The following is a 22,175-nucleotide window of genomic DNA, read 5'->3' as shown; positions in this document are numbered from 1 at the left end:
CCTAGGACAGAGCGACTGACTCCAGCATTACCTTAGCCAGTGTCTCCCTCTCCGGGTATCTCTTCTTTGCTCCTTTGCTTTGTGTGTGCTGATACACAATGTGTGTGTGTGTGTGTGTGTGTGTGTGTATGTGTCTGTGTAAAAATGTGTATGTGTGTGTGTGGACATGCACATGCCTTCATTACTCTGGCTATAGTTAGTAGCGGTGAAAGTAAATACACACTCACAGCATGTGTGTTTGGTGATACAATAGTGATATTGTTGTGTTGTGTGTGTGTATCACGTGTGGTGCGTGCACTTGGTTATGCAGGGTGATTGTGACCATTACCCTGTATTGTGTGTGTGTGTATGTGTGTGTGTGTGTGTGTACAGCTGCCTGAAAAAAAGAGGGTATCACCTCCTCATTGCCTCAGTTCGTCTTCGCGGTCACAGAGTGGACATGTGTGTATGTGTGTATGTGTGTTTGTGTGTTTGTGTGTTTGTGTGACGCTCTGATGATGGACTTAGTTGCCATTGTAACGCTCGTCCAGCCGCGTAGCGCCACTGTATGTGGCGGTGTTTCTGTTTGTGGTCTCCTACCTGACCACGGCTAAAAGGCTGCGACAGCGTCTCACTTTCACTGCATGGGGACGGAGGAATACATTTAAATAATCAGCGGTTTGGGTTCATGGCCGATATTATGCCTCGCTGCTTTTGTAAATGAGCATCTGTGTGCGTGTGCGAACAGCGTGTGTTTGTGTGAGTGTTTATTTTGGAAGATATCTGCGGTGTCTTCGCAGACTGTTCTTGAAGCCCCATCCCCGGCTCTCTTCTCCACCAGAGATGAATGGACAGAGGGCTAGAAAGCAGGAGACGGGAACACACCGTGCATGTGTGTGTTTGTCTGTGGCTGCGTCTGCATACAAATGTGTGTATGCTTGCGTGTGTGATGGATAGAGGGCTTCATGAGAGAGGAATAGGCTAATGACCAGGTCTCCAGAGGCAGCAGCATTCCTGGAGCTATTACTGCCGGAGTTCATAATGGCCTCTGTGCTTGGCCTCTTTTACACGCTGCTTAATGGGGGATCCTACAGTCCTCCGCCAAGTATAACCCACCTAGAGAACGCACACTGCTGTGCGCTTTGACCCCAACACTGCGTACAAACACGCACACACACACACACACACGCGCACGCTCACACACACACACGCTCACACACACACACCCACACACGCTCACACACCATAAATACACAGAGCAGTTTATCCTCTCTTTCATGCACCTGCAGACGTACACAGACAAGCTCATGTGTACATTTGACAGTTTATCCTCTCTCAAAGGCACACTCCCACACACACCTACACACGCGCACACACTCACACAGACACACACACAGGAACATACACCTGCACACACAAAATGCAACCTGTATAGGTCACAAAGGATGAAGGTGAGACACCCACCTCAGAGAAAACTGAGTGTCTGCCTGCAGTACACAGCCAAACCATAAATCATGTCAAGCTAGTCTGACGAGTCTCTGAAGACACAGACGCACACATGCACACACACTCATGCGCTTGTGCATACACACACACACACACACACACACAATCGCTCACTCCCCATCTCTCCTTTTGTGTAGGTTTGGGTACAAGAGAGAGGGATTTGAGGATTATAGAGGAGCCTCACTTTTTTCTTTTTCACCGCTTCCTTCAGTACTTGTTGTTACCTTCGCATTGAAAATGCGGAAGGTTATGTTTTGATCGCCGTGTATTTATTTATTTATTTGTATGCGTGTTATTCGCATAACACAAAAAGTATTAAACCGAATCGCATGAAATTCGGTGGGATGATTGGTTATTATCCGGGGACCATTTGATTCGATTTTGGGATCAATCGGGTCAAAGGTCAAGGTCATGAAAAGGTCAAAATCTTCTTTTTACCATAGCACGGTCAATTTTTATCCAATTGGCATGCAACTAATGCCAACATGTTCATAATTCATTGCCAAATCTAGTGATATGCGAAGGTATGCGCTCTACCGAGTGCCCATTCTAGTTTCCATATCGAAAAGTAAGGAAGTAGGGTGCCACTAATCTGGGTGCATGTGTGTACGTGTGTGCGCACATGTGTGTGTCTATTAGAGTGCATGCCTGCCAGTTTGCATTTATGCATGCTTGTGTGTGTGTGTGAGCGTTTTTCATCACTGAACGATCTCAGGGAAAGACTCGAAGGAGACAGTCTATTCATTTAGAAACACATCAAGGCTGTTTGGTGCTACTGTGTGTCTGGCTACTTAGATATGCAAGTGGAAGAGATGAAAGAGAGGGGGAAAAATAAAAAGTGAGAGGGAGGAAGAAGATGGACAAGGTAGAAATCTACATTTGGAAGCGCAAATCGATGCAAAACAGCTGTTAAATAGCTGCAAAGTGGAGCAGCTGCTTGAGAAACGTGGAGAGAGGGATGGAGAGATGAAGGGAGGAACGATTAAGAAAGAGAGAGAGAGACCGGGAGACAGACAGAGAGGCCCAGGGGAGATGTTGAAATATTAAACTAAATGAAGCAGGCTGAGTGAGTTTATAGCATATGATGACAGATGAATGGTAATAAAACATGTTATTACTAGATTCTTCATACAGTATGTTTGTGCTTTGAAAATATTTTGTCCTGTATGTGTTTTAGAATCTAAGATTAATTTGTCACTCCTGATCCTGAGGAGAATAAATAATGACAGAAAATGTTATTTAAACTTTTACTTTATCTTCTTAGGCTGCAGTGACACACCATATTTGTGTATCTATTATAATGGATAGTTGACTGTGCGTAATCTGAAAGGTGTCGCTTGTATATGGACCCATAAGTGTGAGTGGGATGAGTGTTTCAGCGTCTTTCAGCTCATTGTTTTTGTTTTAAAGTCGCCAACTTTACTGTTTGTATCACAGCTGTCATCAATGCTGTTTGATTTTTGTGCAAAAAACTGCGATAAAATATTGGACTTGCGTTCATCCGGTCGCAGAAACTTGACTCTAAATGCTATCGGCAAATATTTAGTAATAATAACAACCTAGTGAGGTGACAGTGAGGAGTTCTTCTTCACCAGACCAGATATGTGTTCTACTGACGATGATGAGGATGACAGAGGTATAGCAGCAGTAGAGTGGGTTCTTGCATCAGCTGGAGATCAATATAGTAGTATCATCATGAGGAGTTGTGTGAGTGTAGCAGCAGCAGGAGGAGCTGACTTTAACAGATCTCATTTTCTCCAGTTAACATGTCCAGGCAGCGAGGTATCAGCAGTCTGGGGCCACATCTTCTTTCTCTCCATCCCTCCATCCCTCCAGGGAGCATCAGTGGAGCAGGTGCTCGCCCTCCTCCCTCCCCCTCCCTCCCCTCTCATACCCCGCCTCTCTCTCTCTCTCTCTCTCTCTCTCTCTCTCTCTCTCTCTCTCTCTCTCTCTCTCTCTCTCTCTCTCTCTCTCTCTCTCTCTCTCTCTCTCTCTCTCTCTCTCTCTCTCTCTCTCTCTCTCGACAGCTAACGTGTTGTCCTTCTTCTTTCCACATCATCACACCGGTGCGTGTTGTGGTGGTGTCGGGGAGATCACAGCTGTATCGCTGCTCAGACCCACTGTACTTTACCCATCTAAGGATGCACAAAACCCGAGGATTGTCTTTTCTTTGTGAGGCGGTAAGTTGTCAATTTCCTGTAATTTAGTCGGCTTCAAAACGTCGCAATGTTTGCTTTGTTGTAGTGAATAATAAAGTCATTCAGTCATGCGTATAGGCTCTTTTGGAGTTACCGTCGGATTGAATTGTTAAATTATGACTAAATTATTGTTTTGATAATGCTAAAAGTTGATTGTATCTCCCTTATGACCGTCTTTAATCTCTCTTACCTGACAGTTGTGGCTTTATATGCTGTTTGTGTTGTGTCAGCAGTCTGTAGGCAGATATCCTCACTTTACAGTCTGTTGGAGGAAGGGAATGCTTCTCCTCGAGGCTATTTTAAGACTACCTGCCGTAGACTACAACAGTCAAAGTGGGCATTGTGTGATTAAATCAGTCGACAATACTGTGTGTGTGTGTTATCAGTCAAACTGGTTCAGTTTGACGAACAATGTCAGGCCAGAAGGAGAAAACTGCTTCTGGTTACGTCTTTCAAAATAAAGCGCGATTTGCGTTTAGTACGTTGATTCATAACAGGACCACATTTAGTATTGACATGATAATTCAAGCACAATAAAACGCAATTCGTCTCTTTAATATTTCTACATCGTAGGCCTATAGGCTATATTCATATCGGGAACGTTACTTGCACTTACTTTGAAATTAGAATAGATCACTTCCTGTTCTACTCCGTTAACTACGTCTGTCTTGACGCAGCCGCAGAAGGTGAGGCTTGTAGGAGGTTTGTGGTCCCTTGTTATGTCATCTTTCTCGTCCAACTTGTCGTTGATTATACACCGCCCCTGTTTGCTCTTGGTAAACTTAACTGACAAGGAAGACAGACCTGAAACACCATGGTGTGTCACCCAGTCTCCTTGTAATGGTTTGTCTCACAGCACCCATGGGAGTTAGGAGTCGCTCTTTAATCCGGGACCTTTAACAGCGACTGTATTGTTTGGCTGAGATAGATCCGCCGCCGGGCGCATTAGCAGCAGTCAAGCGGATCACGTCGCTTTTGTGTGTGTACACAGCCTGCAGGTGGAGTTCAACACACACACACACACACACACACGCGCACACACATAGGCACACACACACACACACAGGCACGCACACTCACAGAGAGACACACGCGCGCACACACGCATACGCGCACGCGCGTTCTATGCGCCATGTGCTGCTCCTGACCTGCCGTAGACCAGCTGCTCAGCAGGGGTTACCGAGTAAACCTCCAATCTCTTTAATTAGCTCCCTCCTTCTCATATGGATACTGAAAACTCAGATCATACACTCCATGACTTCGGATTAACCCCAGTGTTTTTATTTCTTTAAATTATGTATCGTTGGTAAATTAATTGTTCAAACCTTATAAGCATGAATCACAATCATATTCCTCTATGGTGTGTATTTGGTAGATTACTACATGATTTGTTTCTAGTAATCTAATCATACTCTTTAAAAAAACTCCTGTAGTTCCAATACAAATAGATCCAAAGTTCGTAGAGTATTAACAAGGAAATATAAGGCAATTATTTAATTAATCTATTTTATTAAGATCATTTATTAGGATTTGCTTCTTTTCTAAGTTTCACATAATTGCAAAATATATTGTATTTGGACCTGGACTTGGTTTTTGGACTAATCAGACAAAACAGAACTCAAGATATCACTATGGGACCTGTGATGAAGGTTTTTCTTTGTATTCAGTTCATTATTTGACCAATTGATGAAGTGGTTTATTGAGAAGATAATACTGTTTTGAACTTGGAATCAGCAAACAATCTTATCAGAGGACTCTTCATCTGTTCTGGTGTTTCTTTAAGGACTTCTGCACATTCAATGTTAATTCTTGACCACTTTAGGAATTGTTTAGCCTTTTTGTTCCATTAGAAAATAGTATTTACTTTCACCCTCAAATACAGTATTGTATTATTTAAATAGTCTTATTTTGTCCTTGATGGTTTTGTGCTGTTATGGACTGGTGATTGTTTGTTTTGTTGTGATATTTAAAATGTCAGGTCTTAAACTGTAATCCTGGATGCTATAACAATGTATATATAGATCTGAGAAAACAAATGCTGAAGAGGTTAAAGCAGCGATAATATGACAAAATAATGCATAAACTCTGTAAACTAGATTTCCTCAACTCCTCTCTGATCTGCTGACCCAAAACTCAACTTGAATGTGACTCTTGAACACTGGAATCCTTGTTTACTCCAGTGATAGTTGTTTTGCAGCACACACCTCAATTACACCCTGCACTTTATACTTACCAAACACCTGCCTGACGGGCCAGTCTATGTGCATCTGCTGGTCTGTTTGTCTTTGCACAGCTTTGTGCAACGAGTGTGTGTTTGCGTGTGTTCTCCCCCCTTGTGTTGGTTCAGATGGTTGAGGTCTAGCCACCGTGGTGTCGGCACCTGGTGAGCAGAGCCGACCGCGGGCCAGAGGAGGGCGAACTGTGGCTGTCAACTGTCTGACACGACCTTCTGTATACGCCACCAATGCTGAACACACACACACACACACACACAACCTGTGGGCAAGAGTCAGGCGCAGTCAGGAGCCAAAACCAACAGAGAAAGAGCAAGACTGGTTTGCCTCAGTTTTATCTTTTAGCATTATCTCCATATCAGAGAGGCGAGATTGAGCCACGCGCTGCAGAAAAGATCAGTGGCTCGGAGCAAAGAGGCTGTCGAGGGAGACTGAAAAAGAGATGGTGAGGAGGAAATGACAAGGCAAAGAAAAGATTACGCAGACAAATACAGAAAAGTGTAAGGGTCCCAAAACAGTTGCTATTTATATCTTCTTTCTGGATCCGACAGGCAGTGACAAGATGCTCGTAGACGAGTACACTGATTGGAGACATGGAGAAGGGTTCACTGAAAGACAAAACGTGTCCTGCAGCCAGGAGGAGGTGCGAGTGAAGAGAGTTCAAGGAAGGAGAGAACAAAACAGAGGAGGAGTTTTTCTTCTAGCCATCCCGTCTGCTGACAGCCCACATTTCTGCTCTAAGCTGTTGCGGTGATAATTTACAGACCTTTCAGCAACATCTCGACTCTGTTATGATTGCACAATAAACATGGCTCTGCTCTACCGGACACAGGGTTTAATATAAAACAGAATAATGACTGCTACGCTTCCCATCCTATCTCCATTGTTTCTTTTCCTGCTGTGTGCTGCTAATTCTCTGCTCCAGTGTGTCTTTGGATGTTGCTTCCTGTTTGTTTTTAATGCTGGAGGTGTTGGTTATCACACTATGTGGTTTTTCTGTTCCATTTATCCCCGGACCATAAATGCGAGCTGGCTGTTTGGTCCCGAGGGGTCACATACATACATTTTGTGACGCACAATCTTGAGTCAGCTAATTCCGTATGTGCCCGTCATTGCATGCATTTACACGGATGGCTTACATGTATGTGTTTCTGTTGTTCTGACTTATGTCATCTCTCTGACATTCATGCTAATTTGCATGCCTATTTCTGTATTCGTGAGTGTGTGAGATGCCGGAGTGGGAGAGTGGGTTCGTTGTTTATGGATTGTAAGGAAGTGTTAAGTGTTTCTGTGCGAGCTGCAGAGTGACTGGAGCTAGTAAAGCCATTTTGCAGCCCCTGGAGTAACCCTGGAGACTGCTGTGTTGACGCCACTCTGACTGCTATTACAGACAACTTTAAGAGGCTGTAAAACATTCGGCTACTTCTCCTCTTTGAGTGTGTGTGTGCTTGTCAGAGGAATTTCAAAAAGTCTGCCAGCTATTGTAACAGCAGTAGTAGCTGTTGTTACGATTAGTATCAGCTGTGGGAGCCCAAATAATCATATAATAAAACTTAAATAGAGCATGTTTTGTGTTAAGAGTTTGCGTGCACACTCATGATTGGTCTAATGTTAGGTAACTGTTCGTAAACACAAATGAGGAGAGTCAATTTAATGTCTAATTGTTAACACAGTATCCCGACAAAAGAACACACACACTCAGACATGCCAACGTGATGAGGGTTAATGAGTAGGTGGTGTGTTACAACCTCCTCTTCTATCCTAATGACCCACCCCTTAAACACACAAACACGCACACAAACACACACACACAGTGTTTTTTTAATGAGCTGATGGGGCAGAGCAGGTCCCCCCCTGCTGTCCTCACAGTCTCCCTGTGTAGTCGCTGTTTGTCTGTTTTTGTGTGTGTTTGAGAGAGAGAGGGAGCGAAAGGGAGAGTTAGAGAGAGCGAGAGACACAAAAAAAGTGTCAAAGACACAGGGCTCGACATGTCCTATATCACTTACACCATGCAGAACAGAGTGTGATTGTGTGTGTGTGTGTGTGTGTGTGTGTGGATGAATGGAGTTACACCCGGATTTCCTTTTTGGCAAAGCGGGCAGTTTTATTAGTTTGTGGCGTACATAGGAATCTTTTTAGCGACAGCAGGTTGGTGGATCTTTTCACCGGAGCGTCAGTTGGTCGATGGTCAGTTGGTCACTTTGGTCCTTAGTAAATATTGGAAATGTGATGTATTAACAGGAAATGTGTGTGAATGTTAGTTGGCTATGCTAACTGTAACATATCTTTTCCATTTAACTTGTGTCTTCACGTTGACTTTGTGTACAGTCGTCCTCTAAAGTTAGCTTCATTCAGTCTGACCACACCTCTGGTTTCTGTTTGAGATCAATGGTAACATGCTACAGCTTCTCCTTTTGTTAGCGACATTAATGTGTTTGCATATTGGTAGTGCTGACAGTTTGTTAGCTTGTTTGTCACACGCTAACTGGAATCATGCCAACACGAGCTTTCAGGTCAAACCACAGTGAAGCGGAAAGAGCTGAAAATTAAGTCTGATAATGTCGAGCCTGATAAATCTGAGATGTAGCCGAATGTAGTGACTACTGCACAGAGGAGACATTTTTTCTTTCTGGCCACAACATGGTCCTTTCACGTCTGGCACTGTCCTCAGCTCAAATTTGCATATTTCAAGGTAGTAATTTTCTAGCGTGCAATGAGCATTGCAGCCTTGTGCAAAGCAGTCTGACCTTTGAGTTGTGTTGATTCATCCAGTCGTCACTTTTAAAAAAGACTCCTAAAGGGAGCTAAATGTCTTAATTTGTATTTAGTGCTGTTGTATGTTTCACCCTCTAACTTCCTGCTGTCCTGGGCAGCAGAGGTCAGAGGTGAAGGGTCAAAGGTCACTGTCAGACACCTCCCCTCCCCCTGTCCCCACCTTCCCCCTGTCCCCAAAGCAGACAGAGCTGACTAGCAGAGAGACAGAGTGATGGATGGAGGGTTAACACTACCCGTTGCCACACACACACACACACACACACACAAATACACACACGCGCGTGCACGCAGGCACATACACACACACACACAGAGCTCAAACCACACACCCTCCCTCCCCGTCATCACCCTAATCCCTCCTCCTCTTTCTACTCCCCCCTCCAACCCCTCAACCAACCTCCACCGCCTGCGAGTGCGAGCAAAAAGGAAGGAGGGATGAAGAATGAAGAGAGAAAAGAAAACGACAGTGAGCACAGTTTGAGAGAAAGAGAAGGGACAGCTAAGCAGAGAAAATAGAAAGATAAAAAGAGTGACGAAGACGAGAGGAGGAGGAGGAGGAGGTAGGATGGAAGGGGTGATAGATGGAGAGGGAGGGAAAGAAGGAGGGGGACAGTGGATAGAGAGGAGGAGGGGGAGGAGGAGGGAAGTGGATAGAGAGGAGGAGGAGGAGGGAAGTGGATAGAAAAGAGGTCACGTGACCACACAGCAGCTGCAAGGCTGAGAGGGAGAGAGAGAAAGAGTCTCACAGAGGAGTAGAAAGACGACGAGCAGGAGGAGAACAGTGAGCGGGAGGGTGAGTGTGTCTGTTTGCATGTTTGAATTATGCTCACATGCATATGTTAGTATGTTTGTGTTTGTGAATGGCATGGGGAACATCAGAGGAATCGCCTGTGACGAGAAGAAAGGAAGAAAGAAAGCAAGAAACAGCGAAGAGATTATGTGTATTGGCTTTTGTTAAATAAGCTCCAGGGTGCTGAGATAAATGAGAGATAGAGAAGAGAGGGGGAAGGAAATATTGAGAAGAGAGGAAGGAAGGAGAGAAAGAGTCGATAAAAACTGTCTTATCATCTCTCCCTTTGACTGCTGGGCTCAGCAGAGACAGAGATACACACACACACACACACACACACACACACACACAAATACACACACACACACACACAAACACACATACACACACACACGGCTGTCAGGATCTGAGCTTTTACTCTCTTCATCATTCTTTCCCTTTCAGTCTTTTTCGGTTTCAGTTTGCTTTATCAGCATGTAAATACACAAGTAGCCAAAGAAATAAAGGAAAATAGTTAATAAAGTAAAGTAAATATATTATGAGTGTCCCGAAACAGATAAGAGAAGTGAATATTACAGAACATCTTGTGGACCCTTTTCCTAATGTACAAGCACATCAGAGATGCATGTTATTGTCTATATTCCAGTCATTAGATGTGTCATTGAGGGCAGGTCGATGGATGTTGACAGGTTACTAGTGATCTGTCTGTGTTGCTTTGAGGCGGCTGGAAACAACCTGATTAAACTGACAGCGTTGTAAAACCTGGAATAGCTTTAGCAACACTTGGATAATGTTTAACCTAATTGTTGGTTTTCAAAACATGCAGCAGAAATGTACAGATAACTTTATTCCAGGCAGCAGCCTCTGCTAATCCACACTTCGTGGTCAGTAATTTAAAGATTTGGCTTTGGTGATTTCCTCATGGAAGACATATGAAGAGTAGATTGAGACACAGGAACTCTCCTGTATTTGTCCCCAATCTACTCATCATATGTCTTCCCCTCTCACTTTGTTTATCGATCCACAGCTTCCTCACACGTGTGAAAGCTGGCAGGGAGAATGTCGACATCTAATCTGTGAATAATGTGAGATTCACGATTCTTTCAATGAACAAACTCTGACTGCTTACTGCCGTTTATTCTTTTGCTTCTTCAAAATCCCCCATGTGATGAGCACAACCTTCAGTTATGGTGTTCAATGTGCACGTATGAATTTTTCATGAGTGTGTTTACTGCTTTGGCTGTGTGTATGCATGTTTGAAAGGTGTGTGTGTTTGTGGGTTTTTGTGTGTGTGTTTGTGTGTGTGCGTGCGTTGTTGTGGTAATGAGGTCATTGCTGTAGCAGGCAGTGGGCTGGCGGCTAATTCCAGCTGTAATTAACATTAGTGGGTCAGTAAGAGGGTAGAGGGTGAAGACAAAGGTTACACTAACCCCGTCTGGTCTAAGTGTGTCCACTATTCAGTAGATCGATGGGTTTGCCCGTTATCTGTGTGTGTGTGTGTTTGTGTGTGTGTGTGTGTGTGTTTATTTGTGCGTTCACATGCTCACATCTGTGAGGGTGTAAAACTGCGGTGATACTTAATAATGTTTGCGTGGAGACACTCCAGAGGTCTTACGATGTGTCGGCTGGCTCCCTTGAGGAAATGGACACGTGTGCGCTCATGTGTGTCATTTGCTATTAGGGTCACCGCTCTATGTGACACAGCTCTACTCCCTCCACTCCGTCTCCGACGGAGCTGACCCACGCTTACGCGCTCGCTATGATGTCCAGACACAAAGGCGCACGCACACTTCTCCTTTCTCTTTGAGCACCTGTGGATGAGTTTCATTCATTCAGGACAAATGAGAAACCTACTGCGTAAAAAAAAAAGATGCATGTTTTTACAAAATGATTCATCTTCTACTTTTAGAAAGACGTGGTGATCGAATTCCCGGATTGTTTTATTGAAAGACATCAAAGGATAAACGCCATGATGCAATTTGTCCGTCTGTCAAAGCGCCTCATATTCTTACCGCTCTCCTCCTCAGGTATGAACCATGAGTCCCATAAATCGGCATCATTAGGAATGATCTCCACGGCAACTCGCACCACCGCCACTGTCAGTCCCCTCAGCCCACTAACCAATGGGAACGCAGTTGCCCAATCTGCAAACTCCGGATTCGCTGCTGCCCTGCGTAAACTGGCCAAACAGGCCGAGGACCCCAGAGGTGAGCTTCTACGATCCAGAGCGGCTCCAGGCCCTGTGTCCGCAAGACACACACACACACACACACACACACGTAGACTCTTCCAAAAAAGAAACACCCCTATTAAGTAATAAATAAAATATTACATCTGAGCTACATATGATATGAAAGAATAGTTCAACATGTTGGGAAAAAATGCTTATTTATTATTTATAAGGAGAAAAGGAGCCTTTAAAACTGCATGCAGTTTGTCATTTTTACTTTTTTATTTGTGGACAGATTAAACAAACAAGTTATAAAGTGTTAACCAGTGCCAGTGACAGTATCAATCGTCTCATCTGACTCACCGTCAGAAAGCCAATAAGTGTATTTCCAAAAATGTCGAACTATTCCTTTTAAGATGTAGACGAGATGCTAATGACAGACAATTACACGTTGCATCACAGTGCCGATAATTGTGTAAACAGATCATTACACAGACCAAGGTTGTGTTTTGTGGATTATTGTGAAATGTTTTACTGCCTGGTATTTGTGTGTGTTTGTATGTGTGTGTGTGTGTGTGTGTGTGTGTGTGTGTGTGTGTGTGTAAGTCCTCCCTCAGCTCATTGGTGTCCTAATGAAGGTGTTGAATAAGAGCTGGCCTATCCTGACCTCTCCCTTTCTGTCTCTTCCTTCATCCGTTTCCATTCATCTCCTAATAATGAGAATCTAATTACAGCCAATTATAACAAGCTCTCTCTCCCACTCTCCATCATCATCTCGTTTTCTCGTTCTCTCTCCCTGTAGCTCTTTCTCTACCTTTAGCTCCACGTGAACTCATTCGTTCCCACCTTCCCTCCATCTCATTATTCCCCCGTCTTCCCATCTCTGAATGTGTTTGTGTTGACTGGTTAGTGAGTGTTACAGTAATAGAGAAGCGTGAATGTTACGAACAACACACGTACTCTCTCCTTATCACATTTAACACCTCCCCCTTTGCTGCGTCACACCCCAGCCTCCTTTTAACACCTTCCTTTTTTTAACATCCTTTCCGTGTTCTCTCTATATCATTTTTGCTATTTCACGAGCGTGCACACACACATAATTCTCACGCACACCTTTTCATTTTGTCCCATTTTTATCATCTTCTACTTTCTTTTTTTACACTTTCCTTTATTTATGTCACATTTTTGCCAAAATGCTTTTCATCAAATCTGTTTACGTCGTCACAGGCCAGCGCACTGACAAAAAAGTGTTTTTTTCCCTTCTTAGTGCACCATCTGTATTATGTCACGGGGGGATTGTTTAATCCTGACCTCTTTTTACTCTGATCAACTGTCTGATAGCAGCAGTTTATTCCCGCCTCGTGAACTCCGTCTCTCCCCGCCGTAGGTTCTGCAGTCAGTGGTGAGTCGTCTCCAGTCTCTTCCCCGGCCACCAGTCACAGCTCGCCAGTCACCACCCCTAAAAGGGGCTCGTTAGGGCCCCTCCTGGGCCAGACCCGGGGCCACGGTGTCTGCGGCACCCCTCCGGTGGTCACCATTGCCCCCACCAAGACCAGCAACGGCCTGTGGAGGACCGACGGAAGACAGGTAAGACGTCCTTTACCAACCGCCGTACACGCTGGTGTTCCAGACAAGTTTGAGACATCTGCGGCTCTCACTCTGTGTATCTGTGTGTTCTATTCCCTCATCTTGCTGGTTTCTCTTGTTCTTCTTTATCTCTCTCTCTCTCTCTCTCTCTCTCATGTTCTCTCTCAGCACAGATGAGTCGTCCGTCTCTTTCTGTCTCCTTCATCCGTCCTGCTGCTGCTCCCTCCATGAAAGAAATCGTCTCAGTGCTTGTCAACATCAAACTGTCAAATCCAGCCATCCCTCCATTTCTTCCTCTCCATCCCCCCACTCTCTGTTTCTCTGTCTTGTCTCATTCTTTCATTTTCATCCTTTCACCCCTCTGCCTCACCCCCCCTCTTCCTCTCACTAATCAGTCCATGTCTTTTTCAGCAACACATGAGGGGTTTGCAAAGAAACACTGAAGGCTGCAGAGACTGGCACCTATTGTGTCCAGCTTCCTGCAGTGGTTGTGCGTGTGTGAGTCTATGCGTGCGCATATGTGTGTGTGTACTTGACCCTTCACCACAAAAAGCTCACGATGTGAAGAGGGACCAGTGTATGTGTGTGTGTTAGTCTATGGATGTGTTTGCTTGTGGGTGTGTGAACGAATTTAAGGTGGGGCGAGGAACCAGGCCCCTCACACAATGCAGGGGTTAGCCCCCACAGTAGCCACTTCCCCCTGGATCAGAGCTGCCTTTCTCCCCCTTCACAAAGACCACTCTGTGGCTCTGCCTGCCTGGGGCTCCCATTCAGACATTCAGAGAGAAAGAAGGAGGGAGGGAGGCAGGAAAATAGAGAATAGGATGTTAAGAAAGGAGGGGAGGGAGAGTAAGAATAAGCAGGAGAGTGACAGAGAGGAGAGAGGGCTCTCAATCTTTGCATGTATTCAGTATTTGTCCTTACTGTACGCCGCTTGTCCCAGAATACAATGACTCAAGCTAAAGAAACAGACGGTTTAAGTGTGTCTATTGCTGCATCTCTGAAGGCCGTTGGCTGTCTGCAGGGTCAGAGGTCAAGGAATGTGATGGCTGCTCTCCAGACTCTCCGTGTGTTGTCGTCCTCCCCTTCTCATTTTAAACCAGCGGAGATTGCTGAATGATAAAGAGAGAGAGAGAGAGAGAGATGGTCCAACGCTGGTTTGAATCTGCTTTCCATGAGTGACAGATTCAAAACTATTCAAACATATTCAAAGCACAGATATTTCACTGCAAGTGTTGTACAAAACTATGGTAGCAGATCAGATGTTGCTGGGAGAAGTCATTTGTTTGTGGGTTGTCCGTGGTCGGTCTGACCCCTGTCTGTTGCTGCAGAAACAAGATACAACACAGTTGTTATTATTATTTATATACTATAGTCAACGGTTTTCTGGGAGCTAGTTTGCTTTTATAATAGAGTAGTTGATAGTTTTTCCACAATGCTAGATTTTAGGTTTATATATATTTTTTTATTTATTTCATGACATATTAACCAACCTGGGAGAGAGCCAAGCCCAGAACCCCGTCACATGTAGCACAGCCCAGTGAGTAGCTATTTGCTGGGAATTTATTTTAAACATCTTTTATTAATTAGTTTTCTTCTTTTTCCCTTTTGTCTTGGTGGTGATTTGAAAGTTGGAACGGTACTATAAGTAATCAATTCTCTGAGTGGGAAGCTCAGAGAGAGAACGAGAGAGAACGAGAGAGAGAGCAGTTGGCCAGATATTAGGATCATCTTTCCACTTTGATCTTGACCTGTTATGACTTATCGGACCCCCTTTTACAATCTGCTGAGCCTCTGGGTGCAGCTTGGGGGGGTTTCCTCGGTCTCATTTCCTTCTCTTCTTTTCCTGAACTTTTTTCCCACTCTAGCACACACTCAAACCACGTGGATATCGGTAGTAAAGTCTGCTCTCACACTGTCTGTCTGCCTGTCAGATTGAGTTGACTGTCCAGGGACTCAGCAGGGAGCGCCTGTGTGCTGAGAACAGCCAGCCGCAACAGGATAAGAGGACTCCACCTCACCACCTGGCCCACCACTTTGGCCTCACCCCAAGCTCCATCATGCAGGACCCCAGAATACAGAGCCTCAGGTCGGTGCAACATGCACTCAGAGTTTGACCTTATTTGTTTTTATAACCCCTAAAAGTATTCATACAGAACACATTTAAAAGCACATTTTTAAGTTTTAAATTAACACTGTGTGCACTTGTTCTGCAGTTTGCCCGGGCAGATGCACCCCGGGGTGCCTTCAGGGGCCATCCCAGAAGAGTACCTGAGAGCACTGCGGCCCTTTGCCACCTCAGATGATCTCCGGATGACCTCCCTACCCTTGAGTTTGGAGCAAGCGGCCGCGGCCCACGCTGCAGCTGCTGCTGCTTACTATCATCCTGCCTACATGCACCACCCGCTGTCCTTACCCAGGTAACAACACCACCTTAGACTCTCAATGTGTAACTCTCTAACTCGTGTTATCTAAACACCCACATCATTTTTGTTTAAAAACTAATCAAGAGAAGACATTTGATTAAAAGGTGCGGTCGTAAAAGATCTTTGGACTGAATGGCTCTCATTATGAATTTAATATAGCCTAAATTAAGTGCTGGAACAAGCAGTTAGAGTACATCATTTATGATACATGTGAGGTTGTTAAACAGCATATTTTAAAGGGGAATTCTGGTAGCTGCCAGTGATAACACGTAAGATTTGCACATGATTAAAACTACACCAAACTTTCATCTTGTAAGTAGACTTCCACCAGCGTACTCCCATTGTACCTGCTTGTTGTTTGGTCAGTGTACATGTTAAAACAATGACCACATACAGTATACAGAGAGTCAAAGAAACACTATTATAATAAAATTGTTCATACTCAGTGTGAGAAAGTGAAGTGCATGAGAAGTAACAAAGAAACAATGTTGTAAAAAGCACAAATCACAATAAAAGGTGAAGGAATACAACTGATGCTACTCGTTTAAAATGGGTCTTAATTCATGAATCAATACAAATGTTAAAATGCAGCAATGGATAATGAAAATGTTTTACATGCATTGAAGTTTGCTTCTTACTCATATATGCTCTAAAAATGTGAACGTTTGAACAGTTCAACATTTTATCCAAAGCAGTGTTGATACAGTCATCACATGTCCACAAGGGACCAACTGGTGTGTTGGCGTCTACTTAAAATGCAGCACTAGATAATGAAAAAAATTGTCCATGTTGCTAAAAAATACAGGAATACTCCTTCTTTCAAGTTTCTGTGAATTACTCTATTATTCTACCTCCTAAAATACTTTCATTCATATCTCGTCTTTTCACCGTCACTGCTGCAATGCCATTTTTCCATATCAGGTATCACATCTCCCACCCTTTCCTCACTTGGCATGTGCAGATATAATGTGACTTGTCTGTCGGTCTGTCTGTCCCAGGATGGAGGAGTCCTTGTGTCTCTCCGCACTACGGTCGCAGTTCTACTCTGTGCCGGCAGGGGGCGCCTTCTCTCCTCTTCACCACTCTGCCCTCCACTTGCACATGCCTGGAGGCCGCTACCCTGGAGAACTGAACCACACAGCGGCGCTGGCTGAGAGGTAACACACACACACACACACACACACACACACACACACACACACACACTCTCTCTCTCTCTCTCTCTCCCACCTCTCTCTAGGCAGTGTAATCTCTCTCTGCAGGGTAGGCATAGGTTGCTGAGTGTGATATTTTTAGCACACACCCAACAGTGCCTCCTATACACTCATTACACACGCTGCCCTTCACACACACACACACACACACACACACACACACACACACACACAAACTGCACACCCATCCACATACATATGCAAGCCAGTGCACACATTGAATCACACATAGGGAAGTCTCTTTTACCACCTCTCTCTTCCTTTATTTCTCTGCATTTTCTTTTTGCAGTTTGAACTCCTTTCTCAGTTTCACAATACACATTGTTTTCCTGTGGCATAATGCACGGGGGAAATGTTTGTGTTTGAAGTGGACGGTATTATTGTCTGCTTCTGTAATGGCTCCTGCCCATCCTGTAGGTCTGTTTGTGTGCTATTGATTGCTGCTGAATGTGTGTGCGTGTGTGTCCTTTTCCTGTGGATACCTATTAAGTGTTCATCTGCTCTTGCTCAGTCATGCTGTGTATGGATTATTTTCCTCATGGTAAGTGGAGAGAGTGTGTGAATAACTGAGTGTGTTTCTGCAAGTGTGTATGTGTGTGTGTCTTTGAGCAGAATTGTTTGTGTGAGGTTCACCAGTGTGTGGTTAATATCTGCCTCATGTTGGGTGTTGCATCTCTCACCTTCTCCCCCTGTGTGTGTGTGTTTGTGTGTGTGTGTGTGTGTGTGTGTGTGTGTGTGTGCGTGCATACTTGTCAACCTCCCCCACAGGCTGCAGATGGAGAATGAGCTACGCCAGCGAGAGAGAGAGCAAGAGCGTGAACGTGAGAAAGAAAGGGAGCGCGAGGCAGGGCTGGAACGAGAACGGGAGAGAGAGAGAGAGAGGGAGGAGGAGCGGGAGAGAGAGCTGGACAGACAGAAGGAGAGGCAGAGGGAGAGACAGCAGCAGATGGTCAGAGCAGCCGAGAGCCACTACCTGGCTGAGCTGCAGGCTCGGAGGGCACCACCGGAGGACAGGGCCAGGCCAGGAGAGAGGCTGACCCCGAACAGACTGGGTACCTACACACAAATACACACACACACACACATACTCAAGTATGTGTGCACACATGCAGGCACAAACACAATCTGACACCCAGCGTTGAACAACTGTGTGGATCCGGCCTCAGAGGGAAGGGACATGCATTCTGGATGAAGTTACCATAGTGAGGTGTCCTGAGTGCAGATGACTGTCGACATGTTTACCTCATAGAAACCACCAGGGAGGAGAGACACTCTTCAGCTGTTAGGTTCTTTAATAGATGTAAATCATAACTTGTTGGTCCTGCTCATGTGAGACTGGATGCCAATATTGGTTCGAAAAATATGTTTGTTCAAACTCTTGTACTCGCCACGTTGCCATGACATTTGGTTTGGGCTAATACTTATGATTATGCTGCTGCACTGTCCTGTTCTCTAGCACATCCATTGTTTAAAAAATTACATTTGTATGCAAGAAATATCACAATCTTTTGAGCAAATTTAAATGTAACTTTAAATCGGAAGTATACAGGATTTGCTTTCTTTGGGTGCCTTTCTTTTAACCAGATTGACATTCACTCTACTGTAAATGGATAGAGACAAGACCTATTATTATTATTATTATTGTTATTGTTATTATAGCATAGTCGGTCCTGCGGAAACAGTAATTGCACTTGGTGTGGCTCGGCAGCACATTGAAACTTGTTGTGTCACTCTTTGCTCTCTGATGTTCAAACACACTACAGCCGGTTTCTCCGGTTACTACGGTTCGTTTGGGCTGCCGGGCGAGCCGTCAATGTAACCCTGGTTTTGATTTAAATTTCAAAAACTTTTCAAACTTCCGTGTTTGTATCCATCTTGATGTACTTTCTCAGTTCATTAAGTCCACGAAAAAGTGTGTGACACCGATCCCACAGTAATGGCGACGCACCAGTCATTGGGAGCGCTTTTGTCCTTTCTCTCCCCGTCATTATTCATAACATGCAATCAATTTGTTATTATATAAAAATATACATAAATATACTCATCAAAAACCAAAAAGTACTGCATCATTTTGATTTCCTCATCTGGGAAAAAACTGTCCAATTAACAAGTTACCTGTCACTCTGTATAACTTTATGTTCACTCATGTCGGTTGGGAACAGGAACCGGACCAGAACCATAAATCATTTTGAGATTTCCTCTCTCTACATTTACACCTAAAATATAGCATTCCAATCTGTTTTTTCAATTTTTATTACAAATTACAAATAGATATATAAATGGTGCATGTATTGAAATGTAATCAACCTACACAACACTGCATACACATTTAAACTTTTAGTTTAGTTAGCTTTTTTATTGGTGTCCATCCAACTGCTATGTAAGATGCCGAAGGATGTCTGAATAAATCTCATCCAAATGTTGACAGACACTTTGTGCTGTCCCTATCTGAATACTAATTATTGGTTTCCAAACTCCTCTGTTTCACCAGATAAAACCAAGGACTCTGAGCACACAGGTTTCCCAGCACCCAAACCTCTGTCCCTGCCGCCGGGCATTCACCCCTCCAGGGGCTCTATCCCACACCCTGTGCCCAGCCTGGTGCCTTCTCACTTGGGTAAGCATCATGCTGCTTCTGGAGGCATGCATGGAGCTCTGGCAGCTGCGATGATGACTCAGAGGGCCAGTGAGGCAGCGTGGTTAACACGGCAACGAGGGCAAGGGCAGGAGAGGGAGGGTCCGCTGGAGATGGGCCTCAGGTCACCGGGGAAAGGAGTGGAGCAGAGGAGAGACAATCACAGGTGAAAATGCTCAAATACATAAAATAAAAAAAGTATTTCATACTTCTGTAATGCCACTCAGTGCCGTGAGAACTTGAATCAAAATGTGATTTTATTTGTATTTCCCTAAACAGAACCCATTCAGTCCATCACAACCCAGGAAGCAAAGATGTACCTCCCTGCCTCGGAGCTCCGCCTCCCCTTATCTCCCCTAAAGGTCCCCAGCATCCTCCTGCCCCTACGACCACACTGTGGAACCCAGCCTCCCTTGTCGACACCCCCGCTGACTTACGCAGAAAACGTAACCCTCCGACACCACCAAGTCGGCCACCTCCAGGACTGACCAGAGCCGACAGGCCCACGATGAGCTGGGGGGAGAAGCAGGAAGAAGGAGGCAGGAGGAGGGCGGAAGGCACAGAGAGGTACACCTCACTCAGGGGAGCTGGTTCACAAGAACCAGGGTCTTGGAACAAGGCAGACCAGGACAGAGCCATCCAGAGCCTTTATCACCGCCATCATATCAATAACCTCCACCAGAGATCCATTGTGCCTCCGTCTATTCCTGTTATTGGTACTGACCCGGTGGCACGGTGCCAGGCAGCGTCTCCGTCTCCAGTAAGGGAGCGACATAGTCAGCCGCCCGCCAGCACACTGGTGTATGACGAGGTTCTCCAGCAGCACCGTCGGCTGCTCAGCAAACTGGACCTGGAGGAGAAGAGGAGGAGGGAGGCCAGAGAAGGAGGTGAGCAGAATGGTGACGCATAAAGAGGCACAGAGGTGGAAAGTCAGAAGAGATGACGACATACTCCTAACTTCTCTCCTCGCACCAGGTTATTACTTTGAACTCGACGAGTCATATGATGAGAGTGACGAAGAGGAGGTGAAAGCCCATTTGAGGAGAGTGACAGAACAGGCTCCGCTCAAACTGGAGACATCCTCCGAGGTGCATAAACATAACAGACGTCACATACACATACAAGGTTTTAAAATGTTTTGTTCGAGTGATACTCACCTGCCCGTATGTCTCTCTCCAAAGAAAGTGGATTTTCTGCGTGTGTGTGGTCTGACCACGCTGGCCCATCGCGATGAGCTCCTGACGCGTAAAAGGAGAAAGAGGAGGCGGATGATGAGAGAGCGCAGCCTCTCTCCGCCGGCCGCGCGTGGCAAGAGAAAGGCCTCTTCACCTTCAGCACCTTCAACTCCCTTAACTACCCCGTACTCTGCCGAGCAGATGGACAGCACCCCGGAACTGCATGAGAAAAAAGACTTCCTCCTTATGTTCAACCTCTCCCACGTCAGCCCGCAGCAGAGGAGAGGTAACAACATCCTACGTGTTACTCTGCTCTCTTCACAGTGGAAGTGGGATTCCCCGTGGGAACACTTAGTTTCTCTCAGTTTCGTTATTAACCGAGGCTGTAGGAGGAGTGAGAAGAAAGAAAGTTAGGAAGCATCTTGAGAGGAGGTTGTGGTAGGATCTTCTTTCCCCAGCAAGGGTAGTCAAAAAGGTTTCTGATCAAAATGTATGAATATAATTTAATAATGTGTTCAAATAATACTTTTTTATGTAATAAAATAGCTATACACATACAAACTGGCAAGATTAAATATTTAGAGAGATGGCATGTACATGTGGACATAGTGTTTATCCTTTATAAAGGAGACTGGATGAAAACAGATTTAAAAGCCTTCATTAAATGTGTTTGTCCATAGTCTGTCTCTGGTTGTGTCGTATCCTCAAGTCACCCATTTGCTGACCTTTTTCCATGAGTTCCTCATGCATGTCAATATTTTAAGCCCAATTTTCAAATATGAATGACAGGTGTTCTCATTCTGTCTTTTTCTCTGTAGATAAGGAAAGGACAGAGGAGCTGCTGAGGGCCATTCAGAGGAAGTCTGTGACATTAGACACACTCAGATATAATCCTTTACCTCCGTGTAGCAGTCCTCCTGCTCACTTAACTGGTGAGACACACAGACACTTCAGCAAATACACACACTCACATATTTGTATGCATAAAGCCTCAAAAACTATTTCTAAGGAACTGTAAAAATGTGTTTTTAGGTGACTCCTCATCCGCCCCTCTGCCGAGTCAATCAAATGGACATCAGTACCCAGACTCTCCCAGCCCCTCCCCTCCCTACTTACACAAACCCAAACATGTCCCCCATAGCGACACATTAAAACCCTCCATGGACACCCGCACGGCCCGCAACCCTCCACCTTTGAACTCCCATCATGAAAAGGCTGAATTTATGGAGGCTCAGCCAAACGGGAAGCTCCAGGGCCTCCAGAATGGCGTTGTTGTTTCGTCTCAGAAAAAGGAGCCCAATTCAGTGCAGAATGGACGGAATCGGCCCTGGGAGAGGTTTACACCCGAGGCCTTTGCTCAGCACTTCCACCAGGCTGTGCTGCAGTCCACGCACAACACACTGCAGAACAAAGGTTAGCCTCCCCTCTATAGGTGCATGATCATTAGGCTTGATGGTGAATTTAAGAAATGACAATGTTCTGCCAC

At 45.0% G+C, this 22,175-nt stretch overlaps 1 protein-coding gene across 5 annotated transcripts in view; it reads left to right on the top strand.

Annotated features, from left to right (window-relative positions):
- Positions 1-22,175, top strand: part of LOC130195867 (genetic suppressor element 1-like) — a 36,868-nt gene that overhangs the window by 12,036 nt on the left and 2,657 nt on the right. Inside the window, exons 1-13 of one of the 5 annotated variants that reach the window (XM_056417607.1) lie at positions 3,580-3,665; positions 11,510-11,689; positions 13,040-13,239; positions 15,174-15,328; positions 15,456-15,659; positions 16,664-16,822; positions 17,648-17,931; positions 19,371-19,680; positions 19,794-20,401; positions 20,490-20,602; positions 20,696-20,975; positions 21,508-21,621; positions 21,722-22,102. In XM_056417607.1, coding sequence (XP_056273582.1) covers positions 11,512-11,689; positions 13,040-13,239; positions 15,174-15,328; positions 15,456-15,659; positions 16,664-16,822; positions 17,648-17,931; positions 19,371-19,680; positions 19,794-20,401; positions 20,490-20,602; positions 20,696-20,975; positions 21,508-21,621; positions 21,722-22,102 — 2,986 coding nt within the window. In that variant the 5' untranslated portion in view covers positions 3,580-3,665; positions 11,510-11,511. Of the gene's footprint in view, positions 1-3,579; positions 3,666-4,647; positions 4,682-9,398; positions 9,486-11,509; positions 11,690-13,039; positions 13,240-13,579; positions 13,738-15,173; positions 15,329-15,455; positions 15,660-16,663; positions 16,823-17,647; positions 17,932-19,370; positions 19,681-19,793; positions 20,402-20,489; positions 20,603-20,695; positions 20,976-21,507; positions 21,622-21,721; positions 22,103-22,175 lie in introns of those variants that run through there. The other 4 variants (XM_056417610.1, XM_056417608.1, XM_056417606.1 and 1 more) reach the window with 4 other exon arrangements.

This window comes from Pseudoliparis swirei, chromosome 6 (genome assembly GCF_029220125.1).
Source record: "Pseudoliparis swirei isolate HS2019 ecotype Mariana Trench chromosome 6, NWPU_hadal_v1, whole genome shotgun sequence".
NCBI lineage: Eukaryota > Metazoa > Chordata > Actinopteri > Perciformes > Liparidae > Pseudoliparis > Pseudoliparis swirei.
Note: the sequence above shows the minus strand (reverse complement) of the source record. Positions and strands in the feature narration are given on the sequence as shown.